This window comes from Nylanderia fulva, unplaced genomic scaffold (assembly GCF_048542155.1).
Source record: "Nylanderia fulva isolate GAGA-0341 unplaced genomic scaffold, ASM4854215v1 Scaffold94, whole genome shotgun sequence".
In the NCBI taxonomy this organism is placed as follows: Eukaryota; Metazoa; Arthropoda; class Insecta; order Hymenoptera; family Formicidae; genus Nylanderia; species Nylanderia fulva.
In genome coordinates this window covers 329,145-350,306 of record NW_028191068.1, presented here as the reverse complement: position 1 = coordinate 350,306, position 21,162 = coordinate 329,145, and the positions used below count along the sequence as shown (strand labels likewise).

The window sequence follows — 21,162 nt, the reverse complement described above, 5'->3', positions numbered from 1 at the left end:
CTATATTTGTGTCTCGATATTATGTAGTCGCTGCTTTTATTTATTTATATTATGTGACGCACGCGCACGTTATCATTTTTACGCGGAAAATTGAATCGAATATGATTTAATCTCACTATTTTTAAATAGAATTAATATTTATTTGTAATAATATTCTTTAATAAGATTATCGATAACTCTGGATTAATTTTATTTAATAAAACAGTAATATAACGAAATGATCTGTGTTGATAATTGCGAAACAATTCAATCCTAAGTTAAGTATTATTGCGTTGATTATACGTATAGTACAGTTCGTAAAAAACAATATTGATATAAAATAAATTAATAAGTGTGTTTGTATATGTTAAAGGAAAAAAATATACATATATAATAATTAAAACGTATATAATTTTTTTTTCTTCCTCTTATTACATAAATCTCCACAGTGTAATTGATATTTCTACATTTTCTTTGAGTGTTTAAAATACATTTAATGTAGTATATATAATTTCTTCGAGTTCGAGGGAAGGAACATTTGTAGAATAAATGTTTCAGTCAACAAGTGCGAGCTTCGATTTCATCGAAGTTCATTATCTGATCGGGAAATTATATTGATAACACCTTTTATACAGATTTTTGTTTGATTTTACACTCATTTTCACCTACAACATATAATCAAAAAATATCTGGACTAATTCTGCCATTAATAAACTTTATTGGTTATTAATACAAACTTTCTTTGTGTATGTGTGCCATGTAGAGATAATTTATTATTAATATTATATTACTACAAAAAACTGAGTCCCTATTACTTATGTTGATGGAGTTACAGAATCAGTCAGAGTATTCTTTGATCATACTTCGTAATTCTATAATTGTAGGATATTGTAAAATATAAAATCTAAATGCAAGAATAAATTAATGAGATTCACGCAACAGGACTCTTCTCACCTCGAAAATTCGCAGATTCTAAAACCAGCGATTTTTTCAAAATCTCCAAAGTGCGAACGATCTCCTCCGATCGTTAATAAAAATCACTTGGTCACACATGAAACAAAGTCCTCAGCCCATATTTGAGTCAGTCGACTATAAGAAAAAAGATTTGACACAACAATTCTCTGCCGAGTCATCTCTAACTTCGATCTTTCAAGAACCTCTCTATTTAACCCTCTACTATCAATGCATAATTTCTTCATTTTTCAATGTATGGATATCCAGGATATCAACTGCATGGGTTATTGTGCAGAAATAAGAAATCTTAATATATCACTTTTCATTTTTAAGTTGAAGAACACCTTCATATTTTGGTCAGGTTTTTGGTAATTTTAAAATAAAAATAGTATATATATATTACAATACTTTAAACTCGAATAATATTTTTTGACAGAAATCAGCTGATAACTGTCAAAAATATTAATCGAGTTTAAAGATACTATAACATATCACTATGGGACCACAATATGGTCAGGTTTTTGGTAATTTTTAAATAAAAATAGTATATATATTACAATACTTTAAACTGGAATAATATTTTTTGACAGAAATCAGCTGATAACTGTCAAAAATATTAATCGAGTTTAAAGATACTATAACATATCACTATGGGACCATTGTGCAACATTATTCAAAGTGTCCTTGATAATTACCCCCATTACATTTCAAATTAGGCGAGAACAGATTTTGACAGTTGTTTTTGACACCTTTTTGGGCACCCGTCATTCATCCTTAAAAGGATTAAACCGCGGCAGGGGTCAAGGCATGCGCGGGTGAACGAAAAACGCCCGTGAAGAGGACGGTTTGGTCGCGTTTGTCGTAGATCAGGTAAACGAAGGGATGATTGGCGTTAAAGATGGCGGGCTCGGTCGGCCTGCTGGAGCGGAAGGTGAAGATGGCGGTGGCCGCGGCCGCGGTGGTACCCTCCTCGGTAACCTCGACGCGGGCGCGATGGACGGCGTCACCGAGGTGGAGGCTTCCTTCGCCCTCGGCGACGAAGCCGCGCAGATCGGCCGCTCCGGGGGTCAACAGCTCTCCGGCGCCCAGGGCGTGCAGCAGCTGATTCAGCTGCAGCTCCCGCTCGACCTCGAAGCGGGGCAGACTGACCTCGACCTCGCGCGCCGGCATCCCGTCGTCCAGGAGCTGGCGCAACTCCCGGCCGCCCTTTGCGGTCGCCAGCCGCTCCACCAGCTGGCGGATGCCGTCCTGTGGTTCGCTCGAAGATGAATCCTGGAGGAGGGTGCGCGCAGTGGAGAACGGCGGCAGCAGCACGAACATGGACACTTCGTCGCCCTTGTAAGGAAGCTCCAAAACGTACGCGCCTAGCTCTTCCGAGACGACTGAAAGAAAAAAAATTTAGGAAATATTCGGAAAAGAATTTAGATTGAAATATATAGAATATAAAAGTGTCAATTTTGGGGTTGAAAAGTTAATGATTGAGCAATTTAGGGATGTCGCACTTTTTTTAATATAAAGATAAATTTTTATTTTGAACTCAAATTGTTTAAACTCTATCAGTCATCAGCTTATTAGATTTATTTATTTTTTGACAGCAATCAGCTGATAACTGTCAAAAAATATCGATCGAATTTAAAGTATTATAACATACTGTTTACTGCATTATTATATCAACTCTTATAATTTATTATTATTTTTGACAGAAATCAGCTGATAACTATCAAAAATATTATATATATATATATATATATATATATATATATATACAGGTATATATATATAATTGAAGAGTTAAAAAATTATTAATCTTAATAATACAGATAAATTTCTTTATATAAACGGAATTTATATAAATTATTTATTTTGATCGAGTTAATTAAATTCGAAATGTTTATTTATGATATTATACTTGAAGGAAAACAAAGATCTTATAGTCAACCTAATAAAAAATCTAAAAAAATTAATGTTTAAGATTCTCAAATTAAAAAATTAATTATTAATTATAAAGCATTTTCTTACCGTGATTAAAGCTTCCCTTCTGACGCATAAAAGTAGCGTAGGTGTTTTGCGTGCCGGAAGCGTAGAAGATGTCGCGTTTGGAATTCTTGGGATCGAAACGCTGGGCCCAGAGGCCCTTGAAGTAAACTGCGTTCGCCAGAACCAGGTCAGTGTCCTCGGTGATGCTATTGGGCGGCAAGAGATCACGGATGTGACCTTTGGTCATATTGCTGACCCAGTCATTGATGCGAGTCCGCACCTCGGCGGGATTCGCGCGGAAATCGGTCACTTGCAGCTGATCTTCGAAGAAATCGAACATGCACTCGCGCAGCTTCTTGACGTTCGTGATCCAAAATCTGTTGGCCACCCTATATTCGTAATCCGTGGACCCGTTTATCTGTAACAAGAAACGTTTGTTCTTGAGAAAAATTTTTTTTGCCTGAGAAAAATCAAGAACTCCAATTATAAATCACGGCACGCACACTTGAGGTATTTCATAATTAATTAGAAGATGTCTTTAGTTCTCAAGATAATAAGTTAAATCAAAGTCTATTTTAATTTTCGAGAGTTGATAAATTTGTAAAAATGCCTAAAAGTTACTTTCCCTAAAACTGTCAAGTTATTTTACACTTAAAATGTGTATTCATTTATTTAATTATTTATTTATTTTACATTTAAATATCCATCATTAATACTTCATATTAATTTTTCTGTCAATGAGAACCTGAATTATGTTTATTTTATATAAATTTAAAAAAATTAACAAATAAAACATTAAATTAAAAAATTTTAAAGTTATATTTTAATTTATTTAATATAAATAATATTTTTAAAAATTAACTTTTGATTTAACTTTAGTTAAGTTAATCTTAACGTGAGTTAGTTTTTTTGTTCATGCAACTTTTAACGTAACTAATTAATTTTACATACTATTAACTTTAACTTAACTTAGTTTAAAAAAAGTAATTAACTTGCCTAACCCTGATAATTAATACTTCATATTAATCCTTCTCAATCAACAGATACTCAAGGCAATTTTAAATATAAAAATAATATTTTAAAAAATATAATATTAAAAAATATCTCGTATTCAAAAATATAACAAAGAAAAAAATGTTTGATGCCCAGCAATTAAGTACCCATATATGGAGAAAAAAAATGATTAATGACACGATAACAGAAGAGTTGAGCAAAAATCTCATTCAATTGAAGCTCTAACATTTCGCGTGCAATCGAGGCGATCTTAAAATCGTCCAAGGCCTCCTGCGCATATTAAATATCATATTTAGAACCTTGGGAATCCGGAGATGTCGATGTAACGATAAATCTCGCGCGATTCACCTTGACATACCTTCGACGAAGTAAATCACGCGAGTTACGTAATCTGACAGATGACGATAGGAATCGCTCACCTGAGCACGCATCTGATTGAGCGACCTCTCGAAGGCGTAGTAACGCTGCACGTCGATCTTGGACAGCTGATCGGGAATTCGAAGGGCCCGTTTCAGGGCCTCTTCAGTAGTGCCGCGGGCACCGAAATAAGCGAGGCTGAGGGCCTGATGAATACTGTGCGGGCTAAAGAAGACGTTGTCCTTCGACTCGATCAGCGCGGCCCTCTTCAGGCTGTCGAGCGCGAAATCGAAGCGAGCACCTGTCAACGATACCTTGGACGTCGGGTCCATCTGCGCGGGAGCGTCATTCCCCGTTAGACATTGCGCTGAAATCATCCCGATCGCCAGCGACAGCGGCAGTATTGCCTGAAAAATGAGAGAAAAAATATTAAAAAATGACAATTAACAGAATACTGACCATGACTGTTTTACCGACTTTGAGTTCAAGAACTTTTCTTTTTATTGGCTATACAGATTGAAAAATCCTTCTCCACAATTAAAGTATTGATAATAACGGGGAGCGCTGAAATTTCGTATAAAAAAACTAAATAAAAATTTTAAATTTTAAAATTACAATTTTTTATCGGCCTCTTGCATCAGCTCATAACAATATTTATTTAATACAAAAGTTCTGCAGTTTATTTGTGCACAAAATATGGCGCTCCCAATAAAAATGACATGAAAGAATAATACAGAAGTAATAAAAATGAGATTAAAAGCATGTATCAAAAGATTCGTGCTTGAATTAATTATGTATGTATATTTGCGTGCGGAATCGATGTCAAGGCATAAAACAGCAAAAATTAGTTGCCGGACAGCGCTCCCCATTTATTATTATCAATACTTTCATTGTGTAGGATTTTATTTTAATTAGAATATTAAAATATTGTATAATAACAATTAATTATATATAATTGTTATTGTATATATTTATATAATTCTTAATATATTATATAATAAACATTAAATATTACAAAAAAATTTATATAATTTTATTACACATGTATATAAAAATGGCATGTCATTTTGCTACATTTAATACTCATCATAAAAATTCTATTAAATTAAATTAAAAGAAAAAATTATTATTAAACACACACATGTCTAGACATATTTATAATTCGTCGAATTATTATTATTAAACTATCATATAATTAAAAACGCAAAAGTAAGATTATGTTTAAATAAAATATTAATTTGTAATTTATTTTATGTCAAAACATACAAATTTTTTGATAATTAAAATTATATACATAATTGTAATTTAAGAATTAAACTTCAATCTTTATTATATGTACATAATAAAAATTAAAGAATTAAAATTGTGTATAAAAAAATTAAGGAATTAAAATTATGTACATAATAGAAATCTAGGATTAAAATGACAGTAGCATGTAATTATAATTTTTAATTTTCTGTTCATGTCATAGCATAATTTTTATTGACCACTCAATTAAGTTTTGACATAATTTTAACCCATTTTTATTATATTATGACATAATAAAAATATGGTTTCGAACAACTATCTATTTCAATTTGAATCTATTATTTGAATATTTATATATTAAATTAAAAAATTTTAATAATAAATAGCAAACGATACTTTAACAACTTGCAATATATATAACATTAAAAAATGTATTTTAAAATGAATGAAGAAAAATCAGAAATAAAAATATAAATTAAAAATATTGATTTTTCGATTTTTCGCAATTAATTTTTTATTTGACAGCTATGTATTGTCGAGTTTTTGTCTGTTGTTAAAACATTGAAGATGTCCCACGCGAATAAAGACGCTGACATCATTCTCTCGTTCGAGTATTCGCAAACGAGAGAAAAAAACTTTCTCGCTCGGCGGAGAAAGCGGATGAAGAATCACATGTTTCATGCAAAACACGAGACAGCCTGGGAAGAAATGTGGACCGTAGATACATATAATTTTGGTTTGTTTTGATATATTTCAACGCAATTTTTCACGTAGCAAAATAGCCTCTAATTTATGCGAGTTTCTAGATTATATGACCTATAATCATCTTATCGAAAAACTGATCGTGACTAGCTGCATAAAATTTTTTTATTTAAATACATATAATTTGCAAACTGGCAGCTATATATTTTTTTTTTAAACAACTGTGTGCTTTCTTCATTGATTCTTCTTATTATTTTGTGCACAAGAATATCAAAGTAAGATCATTAAAAAATTAATATTTTACCAGATATTTTATAAGAAATATATTCCTAATATATTAATATATTTATACCAGATATTTACTAGATATAATATAATTTAATATATATTTTTTTACTTATTTTATATTATATTATAATTTCATTTATAATTTTTTTATATTATATTTATATTATAATTTAATATAACTTATAATATATTATAATTATAATAAATGTTAGATTGTGTGTCACGCATTAAAGTACAAAATATCTTGTAAACTATTCATTCTTTAATCAACCTACCCTTATGACATTGTATGCCAAAAATATTGTGAGGGATCGATTTATATAAAAAAGAAACTAGGGTGACCTTCGAAAACAATCCTAATTAAAATTCAAGAAATTGTCAAGTTTTCTCCCCTTCAAAAATTTTTAATTTTTGTATGAAATATTTTCTCGTCAGCCAGTTTCAGCAATAATCGATTATATTAATTAAAATTCACATCCTGTACATCTCTATTTTTTTCTTCACACGATTGCGTATTCATTATTCATCTGGCGCACGATATGTATTTCAGGATCTCTATTATGCCACACTGAAAAAATTAATGAATTCGAATAAATATTTCAATATGCCTTATAAATTATTTATTTGAAACTAATATAATTAAAAACAACTAAAATATTTATTTAATATAAGAAATCCATTTCAAAACAGATAAATATTTATTTGTCTCAAATAAATGATTTAACAATAAGGCAGTATTAAAATAAAACATTTATTAATTTATTAATCAATATTTCTTTATTAATTTTTTAATTTATTAATTTATTAATAAATATTTCTTTATTAATTTTTTAATTGATTAATTTATTAATCATCTTTTTTCAGTGCGCAGAAGTGACGCAACCTGAACAGATCTCCTTCGCAACTTCCTTCCTCAGGGCGATCCTGTAATACAGAGAAATTACAGCCGGATCGGAAATCGAGGGCTAGGAACGAGAGAAAGTAGCCTGAGCACCGTATGACATCATAGGGCATCCGGCTTTCTTGATTGAAATTAACGCGTGACGAAGGTGAACGAGTAGGTACAGAATCATCCAGGCACGACACGTCGAAGTTTCCATCTTCGACGGAAAAAGACAATTAATGAGCACAACCGTATGTATGTAGCGTAATTTCTAATGATGTCTACCATCAACGAGGCCAGCGCAAAAAAAAATTTTTTTCTTCCTTAATAAAGAGAATGAAAAATTTAAGATTGAATATTGAGATAAAAATCTACATCACTCGAAATTAAAATTAGAATTGAAACGACATGATGAAATCGAAATTGAAATCAGACAAGATTGAAATTCCAATGACAATTCAAATTCAGATGAAATCTAAATTATGAAATTATAATAAAAGTTAATATAAATTATAAACTCTTTATAAGCTATTGAAATATTTCGCAATTAAATGACACTCATTTTTGTATATTTGTTTGTTTTATTTACAGTTCTTTATATGTGTTTCTCAGCTCATTGCTTATCATTGCAATAAATGATGCCAAGTCACTTTCAGATTTCATAATTTTTTTTTTTCAGAAGCTGTACAATCATATGTGATATTTTTATGAACATAATTATTATCAAAATTATTAAGATTTATAAGTTATTTTTATTATTATTATTATTATCATAATTTTTATAATTTTTATTATTATTATTATTATTATTATATTATTCTTATTATTTTATAATTATAAGTGATACTCTTGTAGACATGTAATAAATTATGATCAATTATCATAATGATTCATATGAATCATATATGTTTATTCAACTTGTAAAATATAACACTTATGTGTATATTTCTTAAATAGCGAGCATAAATTAAAATTAAAATTAAAAATAAGAATATAATAATTAAAATTAAGTTATTTATGTGAATTAAAACTAAAACCTAGTGCAAAAAAATCGAAATTAAAATGAAGAAATAAATATACATTATATATAATATTCTTAATAATATAAAATAAAATAAAAAATTGTGAACTGAATTTTAACAAAAGAACTGTTTGAAAATAAAATTCGAAATTTTGTTTACGATATCGAATGAAATTAATGCGGGAACCGCTAATAAATTCTTCGCACGTGTCCTACATCATCCTTATTTACATGTCGATCACGTGTCGTGTACACAATCCACGACAAGCTGATACTCTCGAAGAGTTAGTCTTTGCCCTGTGTTTTATTCTTGGAAGTGAATGAAGCGACTCTGTTTCCTCTCTTTTTCTCTTTTTTTTTATGAGCGATTAAACAGCACCGAGATAATAATCGTTCGTGACTAAGAACTTATGAATGGGGAATTCCGGGAAAAAATCGTGCGACAGTTGTCCTCTCTCTCTCTCGAACACAAACGTCTCGAAAATTTTGTAAAGTGACTCTGTAAATGTAATTCGTCTGATTAACTCGTTAAAAGCCGCGATAATGGGAGGAATTGCGGTTAACGAGCTGAAACTTGTATTATTAACTCAGGTTGACAGTGAAATTGACGTTTAGCGTTAAACACACATATACATTGACAACATATATTCGCGGACAGATGTGATGATGGATCCCGTCCTCTAATCATATCGTCACGTGTTGTTCATAATAAAATCCGTCGTGTCGCAATAAAAGCAATATGGCATTAATAATGCGTCGTGTGTCTCTCATATATATCGTCATTATTACATAAAAATTCCGATGACATCGCTCCAGATAAAGATAGAGATAGAAATGATCGGCGATGACGATTGTTTAGTTACGAGAATATTTTTTTTCTGTCGGATATATCCTACGATTATATATTGTCACGAAGCTTCATTTACCGGATCTATTTTACGCGAAATATTTGCGACACTTAACAGATTTAACATTTGTTTATATTAAATATAATAAAAAATAAATTAAAGAAAATTATAAATAAAAATGTATTAAAATATATTATAATAAAATAAATTCATTAAAAAATATAAATAATAATATTAATAATAATAATGTATTAATAATATTAATAATAATAAAAATAATATTAATACTATTAATAATAATAATAATAATATTATTAATATTAATAATAGTCATAATTATAACATTAATTTTAATAATTATAATAAAATTTACTTGAATAAATAATTAATATTAATTATTTCTATATACATATATATATATTGAAAAATTACAAGCTTTACAAATAAGTGACTAAAAGAAGTTTTAAGACAGATGAGAGAGATTTATTTATATATTTCTAAATATTTATATATTAATATATACATTTAAATACTTCTAAAAATTTAGAAATGATAAACAAGTATTTTAAAAATTAAAAATCTCTTTTTCAAACATGAGATAAATAAATTCCATAAGTACAGAAATTAATTCACAAAGAGACAAAAACATTCATTCTCCGTCTCTCGATAAGAATTATCGCGGTTGAACTTCTGACAGCAGCCAAGAGGTCATGTCTTGAAGGAAAGCAACCATGCATTGACGTCTTTATAATAAAAGGCAATTTCCACCGAAACGGGAAACGAGAAAAAATCCCGGTCGCAAAAATCGAGATACAAATTTATTGTTAACCGGGACCAATAGTGGAAAAGGCATAAATTAAACGGACGAACGAAAAGAAACGTGAATAAGAGAGACAATGGCACTCACCGTGAGGATCGACATAGTTGGGCACTTTCTCGGAATTCCAGGGAAATCGGGAGTTCGACGGCGACGTTCGATAATAGTCGATCGATTCGATCGCGGCGCGATCCGTTCGGCGATGAAGAAGAGGCAGGACTGAAGGCCGCGAGCGACCACGAAGAGAAGGGAATGCCTGGCCCCACTTCTTCTTTTCCCACTTCGTCACGTTTGGAGAACGTCACGACGTACACAACAAGCATCCAGGATCGGATCGAATCGAGAAGCCAGAAAAGTTCTTTCCAAGTTGAATCTGTTTTTTTTTTAATTTTCATTATTATATCAATCTTATTTTACACAATATCTTACATTTAGATTGAATTTTATCAAAATCAATGTATTTTTTTTAGGATTGTGCCTCCATTTAACAAATTTTTTAATCTTCTGAATTTCTATATATATATAAACTATATATTATATAACTATTATATAACTATATAACTATATGCTATTATACCATATAACTATATAACTATATACTATTATATAACTATATAACTATATATAACTAAATAATATTCTATATATAATAAACTAATCTTATTTTTCAGAATTATTTATTTAAAAAAGGAGCCATTCTAAAAGAGACTCGATTTCGATGGAATTCAATTGAAATGTGAGATATTGAGATAATCGAATTAGTATAGTAACAGAAAGAAATTTAGAGACTTTGAGAAATTTTTTGAAAAAGTATGATCTTCAAAAAAAAATTTAGAAGATTTCAGAAATTTAAAAAAAAAGCACGATCATAAAGAAATTTAGCAGATTTGAGAAATTTTTAGAGAAAGCATGATCCTAAAGGAGGATTAATTTCGAGAGAATTCAATCTAAGTGTAAAATATTGCGTGAAATAAAATTAATATAATAATAAAAAGAAATTTAGAAGATTTAAGAAGTTTTAAAAAATGACATCCTAAAAAAATTTAGAAGATTTAAGAAATTAAAAGAAAACACGACCCTAAAGAAATTCAGAAGATTAAAAAATTTGTTAAATTGAGGCACAATCCTAAAAAAAATACATTGATTTCGATAAAATTCAATCTAAATGTAAGATATTGTGTAAAATAAGATTGATATAATAATAAAAATTAAAAAAAAAATTTACTTGAATTAATTTCAAAAAATATTTTTTTGTTTCTTTCCTCAAGAAATAAAACAAAAGAATGCTTTTAGTATAATAATGAAAATTGTCGTTCTTAATTAAAAAAATTAGTATCAAAAAAGTTAAACTTTAACAAGAAGAAGAATAATTTTGCTCGAAAAGAATTAATTATAGATATCTACGTTAAAATTTCTCTCTAACTGAACTATCAAAATATCTTTTATAGAATTCATAGTTTCGCACGAAAATATTAGTACAATAATTATTATCACAATAATTATACTTTAAAAATAAAGTTTTATATTATAAGATATAATAAAAATTATTTTTTCTTAAAATTTTTCTCAATTTTCATCGTATTTTTAAGCAACGTCTATACAAAAAAAATCTTTGTTTTAGAAAAATATATATTTTTTTTAAATTCTATATAATTTTATATATTACATTTTTAAATTTTAATAAATATACATAATGTACTTTTGATAAATTCTTAAATAATATAAATTTATTATTAATTTATTATTTATATATTAATTAATCATTATTATTAATTTTTATTACATTATATGTATGTACTTAACAAAATATAATTGCTAAGATTTAAAAACCAATTTACATCTTTTGTAAAAATTCTCCTGATTTTTATTTCAGTCGAAACTTCCCTTTTCGATTCGACCCTGAACAAAATTTATGTACATAAACGTTTCTCACGGGGTCCACTCCATTATTTCCTCTCTGGAAATGCCCAGTCGTAATCGTCGACTTTTTATTACCAGAAAATCCCTGTCGTCTGTCAATAATCTTACAATATACGACCATTATATTATTCTTCTATTTTTAAAAGAAGACAATTTTGTCTTAAAAAAATGCATTATAGCCTTACTTTAAATATTCCATTCTAAGAGCATTCTATCTATAAAAATATTCGCGCGAAATCAATCTAATAAATCCCTTATCTCAATTCTAACATCAAGTACACTTCTCGCTCGCATATTTCTCCATCTATTTTAAAAGGATAAATCGAAATTGACAGATCAAGTAGCTCAAGTGTTTCGCGCAATTAATTGTTATGCTTGAGGCTCCTGACCTCTTCGTCGCAGTTACGTTATTAGATTATGATGTCAGAAGAATCGTAAAGTGCTTTTATTGCTGTTTATGCGTAGATAAAAATTACTGCAATAAGAATTCATTATGTAAATTAATATATGAATTAAATATTATATAAATTATTCATATAATTTTATATATTTATAATTATAATTTAAATATGGTTATAATTGTAATTTATATAATTATAATTATAAAAATTTGTAACAGCATATTTTGTCAATTTATATATAAAATTATAATTATTATAAATCAAAATCTTTTTCTATGTGATATGACATAATTAATTGTAATGTGACAATTATATATTTTATAATTATAGTCGTCTTTATTGTAATTAAATTACACGTCTCTCTCCCTCTTTTTCTCTGCAATAATAACGAAACTTTAAAATAATTATTCGAGATTTATAGCTATACCTATCAATCCATACAATGTTAAAAAAAAATAAAAAATCCACGTACGTGATGTTACATTCTAATTGCGTTGAGTAATTAAGCAAGAGCACGATCTCAAAAGTGATATTAATCGAACTTATAATTTATTTGTTCAATTCAGAATTAATAATCCTAATCCAGTCCTAACCCTATCAATCTGTAACTAATATTTCATTATCGCTACAACAAGATTTCCAACAAACTGTAAATGCTTTTTTTAAGAAAAAAATTTCTAACGCAATATAAATTATTTATGAAAAATTAATATTAATGGACAGGACATTGTATATTAATAGAGAAAAATTAGATTTGATTTAATTGAATTAGTTTTTTTTCTATAATAGAAAAAAAGAGAGAGAGAGATATTTGACAAAATATACAATAAACTTTGAAATTAGATTAAATTAAATTCTTACGCAATAATAATTTTTACAAAAATTAAATAAATTTAAAAAATAATTACAGCATCTATAAATACATTATGAATAATTTATTCTAGTAAAAAGAATTAATTTATATTATTAAAGATTGAATTCTTGATTTAACGGAGAGAAAAATGATCAAAAAAAAAAATTATTGGCACTTTATTCAAATTAAATAGTGGACTGCATTAAATTATAAAGAACGCAATTTTATTTATAAATCGAGCATAATGTTCTCTAATTCTATCTCAAGATAAATTTTAAGATAAAATTGCAATCATGCGTGCATCGATTTATCAGGAAATTTTTTTTATAATGTCTTGCGAATAACTTTTTATGATAGAATACTAACAATTCTTCTTCTTCTTTGCGCCTTTATTAATTGAATGCTATTCAATATGTAAAATCTGCATGAAATAATATTTTGACGCGATAATTAATTTTTTGATCACTTTTTCTCTTTACAACAAGAGATTTCTTCGCTTTAATGTGCATAATAATGCAAATTAGCATAATGTCGTATCTATATAAGTATCTTTGTAATCATACGTGTTTACACACACGTACATACACACGTACCTACACACTTTCAGCAGGAAAGCAAATACTGGAAAGTCCCAGTCGAATCATCTACTTGATGGACCGCAGTTTTCACGTTGGAAAAAAATACACTCTAAACAAAGACACGATTTTTTAATGAGAATTTGGTACAACAAAAGTTTACTTAATAAATTTAATACGATAACAATTTTATCAAATTTAATAATTTTATAATTTTATTAATTTAAACAAAATTTAGTAATTTTAAAGAATTAAATAATTTTATTAGTTATTGAACGATGTAAAAAAATTCGATTTTTCCTCTAAAATCTGTCAATTTAATTTAATCGATAAAAAACAATTCAATTAATAAATTTGATACGATAAAAATTAATATAAAATCACTGTAAAATCAAAAAGTATGTTTGTCAATTTATAAACACCTATTAATAGAATTAAATCACAGATTGTTGATATTAGCGAAATCTAAAGCTCGATGAAAATAAATTTTAATTAGAGAACACGCGCACGAATCTCTTTTGTTATCTGATCTGGAGATTACAAACTTGATAAAACGTACAAGTGTCCCGATATGAAACAATAGCTCGATTGTGCAAAAACTATTATCTTCATCGAGAAAATAAATAAAATCGTGAAAATAATCGCAAGTTGCAGGAACATTTTATTCAAGTCAGATTTTTATTCAACATTATATATATATACAAAACCGCAATCACTACTATCTATTCAGATGACAATTTTTTAAAAACAGAGATGCTTGCGATTATTATTTCTCCTTCTTTTATACGAGAAGCTCGTTTATATGCAATCAGATAAATCGCATAAATCACAGTCCATTCGTCTCTCGTTAGAAAGTAATAATACCACTAAATTGACACGTCAAGGCTCTCGTTGTTTTTTCTTCCTCGGATAAAATTGTAATTGAAACTAATTATTCTCCCTTTGAATCTCCCATTCAAAAATACCTATAAAACGACTTAATACTGCATGTATATATGTAAACAATGTGTGCAATAATAAAATATATCTATCTAAAATTCAACAGGAACAACGATGCATCGCGAGAAAAAAGAACCAGCGACTATATGGATGATGAAAATATTTTACAAAAAATCTACCATCGCAAACGCGACTAAAATCATTCAACAAATCAACAACTATCCCAGATAGCAAGCATACGTCAATTTTGACGTCGAGTGACGTCATTAGACAGGGTGTATACTCAAATCTTATAAATAAATTTTATGATTTTCCAGGTGTACTTTTGTTCAAAATTCCAAGTAAAATTAAAGTATTTAAAAAAATTGTTAAATACAATTTTAAAAAAGTATATTTTTGTTATACATAATTTTTTAACATAAATAAAATATTTTTTAATATAACATAATATTATATTTTATATAATAAAATATATTTTAATATTTATATAAACTTAATCAATTTTATATTCTTTAAAGGTATATTTGAAAATAAAATCAAAAGAGCAACTTTTTCAAAAATTTCCCGAGTTTAGAATAAATTCTATGAGTATTTCAGAATTTTTCAAGGTAGAAAAAAATTCCCTGAGAATTCCAGGTTTTTCCAGAGAGTATATACCCTGTTAGACGTCACAATGGCAGTTTTTTTTTTTCATTAAACGTCAAAATGACGTCAGATTGCTACTTGAGACTTGTATAAAAAATACTACATGACTTAAATTACCGATTATAATTGTCGGTGCTAAGGTGCGATTATTCTCAACTACCATTGTGCTCGGACTTGGATGACGTGCTCGCGTCGCTCGCGTTTTGCGTCGCCGATAGAGACTTATCGTCGTCGCCGGTCTGGAAGAGTCGGAAGGCCTCGCCGCTGCGATAATGTTGCACGAGATTTACGACGCCCATCAGCACGTATATCACAGCCAGGACGACAAAGTAGCTCCCATAGACGAAGAACTGGAAGAAACAAGAGGAAAAAATGTTTTTTGCAAAAATGCAGACTCGCATTATTCGAGGAAGCGCGTAACTCTTCTTCTTTCTCACCTGCTGCCGAATATCCAGCGTGAGCTTGTTGACAACTACGAACGTCAGGAGACTCTGCGCCAATAATGCAAAAAAGGTGTTCACTCCAAATATCAGGCCGTAACTGTCCTCGGATATGTCCTTGGCGACCTCGAAGCTGAAAGGAAGCAGCAAAATTCTCATACTTCCTTACTTCCTCGAAGATTTTATTCGGAATAAAAATTTTTCGAAGTGTAAATTTACTTTGCAACGGTAACCATGGTGTGATAGATGACGCCGAATATGATGTAGATGCTGTACAGCAGCCAGATGTTGTAGTTGTAAGAAGCGACTATCAATATGATGCCTTCCAGGAGCGAAAATATGGACAGTGTCATATCCCCTAACAGGCTCCAGTTTAACTTCGCCTTCCCTACGCAAAATACGGTCCCCGCACCTGTGAAAACGAACAAAAAAGTATGTAGAATAAAATTCAGAAAAGAAAAATTTATAAACTTTAATTTAATCGCACCTTCTCATCTTATTTTGATAAAGAGCAAATTCTTTATTTCGACAGAGCAAATTCATAGATAAAAAGTCACTTTACCGATTTATATTATATATACATATATATACATATATACATATATTTATATACATATATAGATAATTATTTTTTTAATTGAATTATTAATTATTGAAAACTGTTTAAAATGATAATTTAAAAATAAAACATCTTTCTCTAATGAAATATTTTATGCAAGTTATTAATGCACAAACATATCTATTTTTATTTAGAACTATATATATTCCTATCTAGCTAGATAAATGTTTATAATTCTGAATTCGTTCTTAATACTTAATTGAAGGAATCTGTCGAATATGTTGATTACTTTAATGCTGTCATTATCAATAGCCTCTATTATACTTATCTCGCGCAGATATCTAGATTGAAAAGACAAAATTAGTCATGTCACTCGAGATAACATTAACGACGATATAATAATAGTAGCGATAATATTCATATTACGCGAATCGCATGACATTTGCTCGCATATTCTACAATTTGCCTTACAATTTAATTCCCTTGTGCAATTTACGCTGGGCTCAATTAACGGGGGGCCAATTAATTGTTCCGAATTACAATTCCTAATTTCTTGATCCTATTTCGAATAATTTAAATAGAATAGACTCTCGGAGTCTGCTCTCTCCCTCACCTATGATCGCGTAGAAAAAATCCACCGCGCCGTTATAAATCATGTCACCCGGCTCCACCGCCGTTTGCCACAACAGTTGTATGTAACTAATGATTTGCAGGTAGCCACAGGTAGCCAGAGCCCACCAGATCGACCACTTGGTCACCCGATAATTCGTATAGGCCTGCAAGAAGTGTTTCCACAGCAAGACATAAGCATTCTTGATCTTACGAAGCAGACGCATTCCCCACACTCTGAAGCAACGACACTTCGTTGACTCGGTCAACTGATAATCGAATGGTCCCTTGCCTGGCTCGTCGTCGGAAATGCTGCTGCGATGGAAGTACATCGACTGCTTCACGGAAGGTAAGAAAAACGCCCATATCGTCGCGCAGACATTGGCTGAAAGTATTTACATCACCATAAGTAATAATAGATAATAATAAATAATAATACAAATTTTAATAACAATAGTAGACGTTATATTCATATAAATCAGACACTCTATATATAATTATCACTACATGTATAAATAGATACTTTATTCGGGGATTGAAGGCGCTTTTTAGAGCAGCGTACCCAAACCTCTCACATCTTTCATTCCACAAAAATACAAAAATAACAAAACTCTTTACAAAATATATACAATCACTACATGTATAAAAATTTATGAAAATTACATTAATTTAATTATTAAATTATCATGATTAAATGTGTTGCAATTGTAGAAACTCTGAATGCTTCTTTTACATGTGTACGTAAAACTTTTCTCTGCACAATTCCCTGCTTATGTTATATATGTACATATGTAGATACCTGAAACAGTGAGATAATTGAGCTGGTGATAGTTCAGTAGATCGAAGGAGGCCGTTAATTGTGCTATGACGCCTGACATGCTGCGACCAAACAGTGCGGCAGCTTTAGTGTGACTTGTCACTTCCTGATAGTGCGTCTTATCTACTTTGGCATATATGTAAGTGTAGTAAGCAACCTCTGTAGAGAAATATAGGCCGTAAAAAAACTCGAGAATCTGAAACACCAGCACAGTTCTGCCGAGGATTATCATAAGGAAGGTGACAGTGCCAGATAGACCGCAGAGTATGATGAAAGGCTTGTATCGAGCAAAGTCTGTGATCAGGAACACGAATATCAAAGTGGCTAAGTAACTGTACGTGGAAACAGGATAAATTTCTTGATTCACCTGAAAGATATATCATTAATATTATTTAATGAATTAAATCAAGTGAATGCTTAATATCGCACTCTGAATATTTCAGAAACTAACTTGTTCAGCTGTGAAATTTTTCCATGGACCAGTCAGATAATCCGTCACGAAGGATTCAGAGGGTCGAAATTCCTTGAAGCACCCGAACATGCAGAGAATACAAGAGATCTTGAGCCAATGCATGTTGCATCTGTAAAGTATTTGTCTTGCGTTGAATAAATCTCAGATTATATAAAATTCAAGGAAGCTCATACATCCCTGCAAAAAAAATAAATTGATCTATTCAATTTATAATCGATATAAAAAATAAATGACACGTTTCCTTTACTTATTAATATATTAATTAACAATAATAATTAATGATAATTAATAATTACATATTTATTCCAAGAAGAGCAAGAGCAAAAAATACATTTAATTGTGGAATACCGCTTAATTGTAAATTAGTTGCCTCTCAATTGTTCCCCGATCACCTAACAGATGCTCAGTTATTGATGACGAAACGTTATTTCTCGTAATCAGATGCTCCGCATATTTTCCGGCGTCCTGCAGAGTTCGGCAACACTCCCAACCTACATCTCCAAGCGCTCTCGTGCGCTTGACTGTTCGACGTCGCGAGTCGCGAGTCGCGCGCATACATCGCGGAGCGCGCGTGCGCCGATGACGTATGCGCGCGCGACCATGTGACGAGGCACGTGACTCACGTGACTGTTTCGACGGGTAGCGCGTCGATGGTCGACATGATTCGAACTTCGTGCTCCTCTGAAGAATAAAATTGCGCGTTGCTCTTAAGAAATATGGAAGAGTTGGAAAGTATGAAAGCTTAAATCTTCTAACGTAGTGGAAAAAAGAAAAACAGAAGCAAAGAAGATTTCTGGTTTGACATTTGGTAGCAACGCTGCAATACTGCGAGTATAAATTTTTCAGTAGTACAAGTCAACATTGATTGTAAGTAATATATACTTCTTTTATTCTTTAGTATATCTCTTTATCAAATGTATCTTTTTAATAATTATACTAATTTTAATAAAAATTATCACCATTTACTTTTAATCAAAATCAATTAAGTGATACGAGTGACGTACTAGAAACCACCAGAATTTCAGTAGCTGATTCTCTCAAAAAGTTTTTATGTGAAAATAAACACATTTCTTCTTCTGACAGACACATCTTACAAGGTTTTTCCCTTTGTAAAAAATTTCTACGGGATAATGAAGATATTTTTGTCACCAAAGCTGATAAGGGTCAGATCACCGTAGTAATGAGTAAAAATGATTATTTGGAGAAAATGGAATCGTTATTGAATGACGAATCCACTTACAAAAACTATTTGATTAACTATTTGATAACGATTTGATTCTACATATAAGTCATTAAATATCACTAATGGTAATTTACCACGTTGTTATGGTCTGCCAAAGGTTCACAAAAAAGAATTTCCTCTACGCATCATTGCATCTTTATCAGGTAGTCCAGTATATAATGTTGCTAAATGTATTCATAATATTTTACGTAGTTCTATTTTGTTACCGAAATCTTACGTTAAGGACGGCTGGACATTTTCCGCAAATTTAAAAGATACAATCATTGACGACAATAATACTTTGATTTCTTTAGATGTGACCCCCCTATACACTAACATTCCAAAAGAATTGGTTTTACGCGCTATTGAGAAACGTTGATAAGTCTCCTTTCATTTCACTACCTTTATGTTAATAGCTTAGGCGATATCGATAGAATTTTTAAAAATATCGGATTTAACGTTGTTCATAATGTTCCTAAAAAAACTCATTTAATTACACTCGGCAAGGATAGACTGCCTACAGATAAAAAAACTGAAGTAGTTTACAAAATTAATTGTAAGGATTGCAACGTGTCATACATCGGACAAACAAAGAGACATCTTTTTACACGTGTAAAGGAACATTTCAGCAACATCAAAATGCATTCGAGTAATTTATCAGTTATCAGTAAACATAAAATTGAATTCGATCACGATTTTGACTGGACTTCGCCTGTTATTTTGCATAGTGAAAAACACGTAAGAAAAAGAGAAATCGCTGAAATGTTTTTTATTAAGAGAAATAATAACGCTATTAATTTACAAAAGGATACTGACAATCTAAGTAATATCTACGACAAAATAATAAAGATCGTTTAGTCTCCAATAACTCGTCTAAGAGTCTTGACGTGTTGTCAAACCGACACTATGTTCGTTCTTGACATCTTAAAATTATAATTTTATTTTTATTTTTACAAATATGTTTCGCTTCTTTTTATCACTTTGTAATATTGTTAGTGAAGTAATTCTGTTTTTTATTGTATTAATCTCTGTCTGTGTATATTTAGATCACTTGATAAGGACTCAAAGAAGGGTCGAAACGTTGTGATTGAATAAATAATATTTGCCAGTACGGTCGAGAGAAGATTCTTAACTTTTTTAAGTGATACGAGTTTGTCATAAATGCGTACGGACATCTTTCAGTAGTACAACTCAATAATTGAATCGTACGAACTTTTCTTTTTTAGTAGTACAAGTCAAGGTTTGATTAGACGTACTTTTTTTTTTTTTTTCAGTGACATATCTCAATAACAGATCAAACAAATAAATCTTTCCTCTCATTATTATTTGCAACAAAATAATATAATATATAATAAATATACAAATAAACAATAAATAATAGGTAATATAATTATATTTTATTTAATTATATTTAATTTTATAATAATATATAATGTATAATTTTATATATATATAAATTATTATATATATTATTTGTTATTTTCGACAGAATAATATATATGTAAAGTATTACTTATTATTTCTGACGGAATAATATACATGAGAAATACATATAATCATAAAAATAGGTAATAATATATAAATCATTTAATTTCAATATAAATTTCCACGATATACTGTTA

At 29.6% G+C, this 21,162-nt stretch overlaps 2 protein-coding genes and 1 long non-coding RNA gene across 6 annotated transcripts; 1 reads left to right on the top strand and 2 right to left on the bottom strand.

Annotated features, from left to right (window-relative positions):
• Positions 1-370: 370 nt before the first annotated feature.
• Positions 371-10,321, bottom strand: LOC114937242 (serine protease inhibitor 88Ea). Its single transcript, XM_029310659.2, has 4 exons — positions 10,179-10,321; positions 4,344-4,688; positions 2,953-3,328; positions 371-2,315 (listed from the first exon to the last, which is right to left on the bottom strand). The coding sequence occupies exons 1-4, from the start codon at positions 10,191-10,193 to the stop codon at positions 1,717-1,719; spliced, it is 1,335 nt and encodes a 444-aa protein (XP_029166492.2). The 5' UTR covers positions 10,194-10,321; the 3' UTR covers positions 371-1,716.
• Positions 10,322-14,475: 4,154 nt separating this feature from the next.
• Positions 14,476-18,855, bottom strand: LOC114937244 (thiamine transporter 1). 4 transcript variants are annotated; one of them, XM_029310661.2, is made up of 7 exons: positions 18,615-18,855; positions 18,298-18,495; positions 17,829-18,213; positions 17,034-17,414; positions 16,081-16,273; positions 15,859-15,994; positions 14,476-15,771 (listed from the first exon to the last, which is right to left on the bottom strand). In XM_029310661.2, exons 2-7 carry the CDS (start codon positions 18,418-18,420, stop codon positions 15,574-15,576), a joined length of 1,416 nt encoding a protein of 471 aa, XP_029166494.2. In that variant the 5' UTR covers positions 18,421-18,495; positions 18,615-18,855; the 3' UTR covers positions 14,476-15,573. The 4 variants fall into 4 exon arrangements, with proteins under 4 accessions (XP_029166494.2, XP_029166496.2, XP_029166495.2 ...); XM_029310663.2 differs by having other exon boundaries at positions 18,650-18,855; XM_029310662.2 differs by having other exon boundaries at positions 18,667-18,855.
• LOC114937245 (uncharacterized) lies at positions 16,662-18,490 on the top strand. Its single transcript, XR_003820854.2, has 3 exons — positions 16,662-17,378; positions 17,825-18,180; positions 18,290-18,490. It is a non-coding gene; the product is annotated as an uncharacterized LOC114937245 (long non-coding RNA).
• Positions 18,856-21,162: the final 2,307 nt, after the last annotated feature.

What these genes read in the sequence shown, in the direction of transcription:
- LOC114937242 (XM_029310659.2), bottom strand. An exon ending in TCAATCAGATGCGTGCTCAG is followed by an intron (nt 3,329 to 4,343) that starts GTGAGCGATTCC and finishes TTCTTGTTACAG; the next exon opens with ATAAACGGGTCCACGGATTA. An exon ending in GAAGGGAAGCTTTAATCACG is followed by an intron (nt 2,316 to 2,952) that starts GTAAGAAAATGC and finishes TTTTTCTTTCAG; the next exon opens with TCGTCTCGGAAGAGCTAGGC.
- LOC114937244 (XM_029310661.2), bottom strand. Translation starts at nt 18,420, where the DNA reads ATGCATTGGCTCAAGATCTCTTGTATTCTCTGCATGTTCGGGTGCTTC. An exon ending in CAATTATCTCACTGTTTCAG is followed by an intron (nt 17,415 to 17,828) that starts GTATCTACATAT and finishes AAATACTTTCAG; the next exon opens with CCAATGTCTGCGCGACGATA. An exon ending in ACCATGGTTACCGTTGCAAA is followed by an intron (nt 15,995 to 16,080) that starts GTAAATTTACAC and finishes GCTTCCTTTCAG; the next exon opens with CTTCGAGGTCGCCAAGGACA.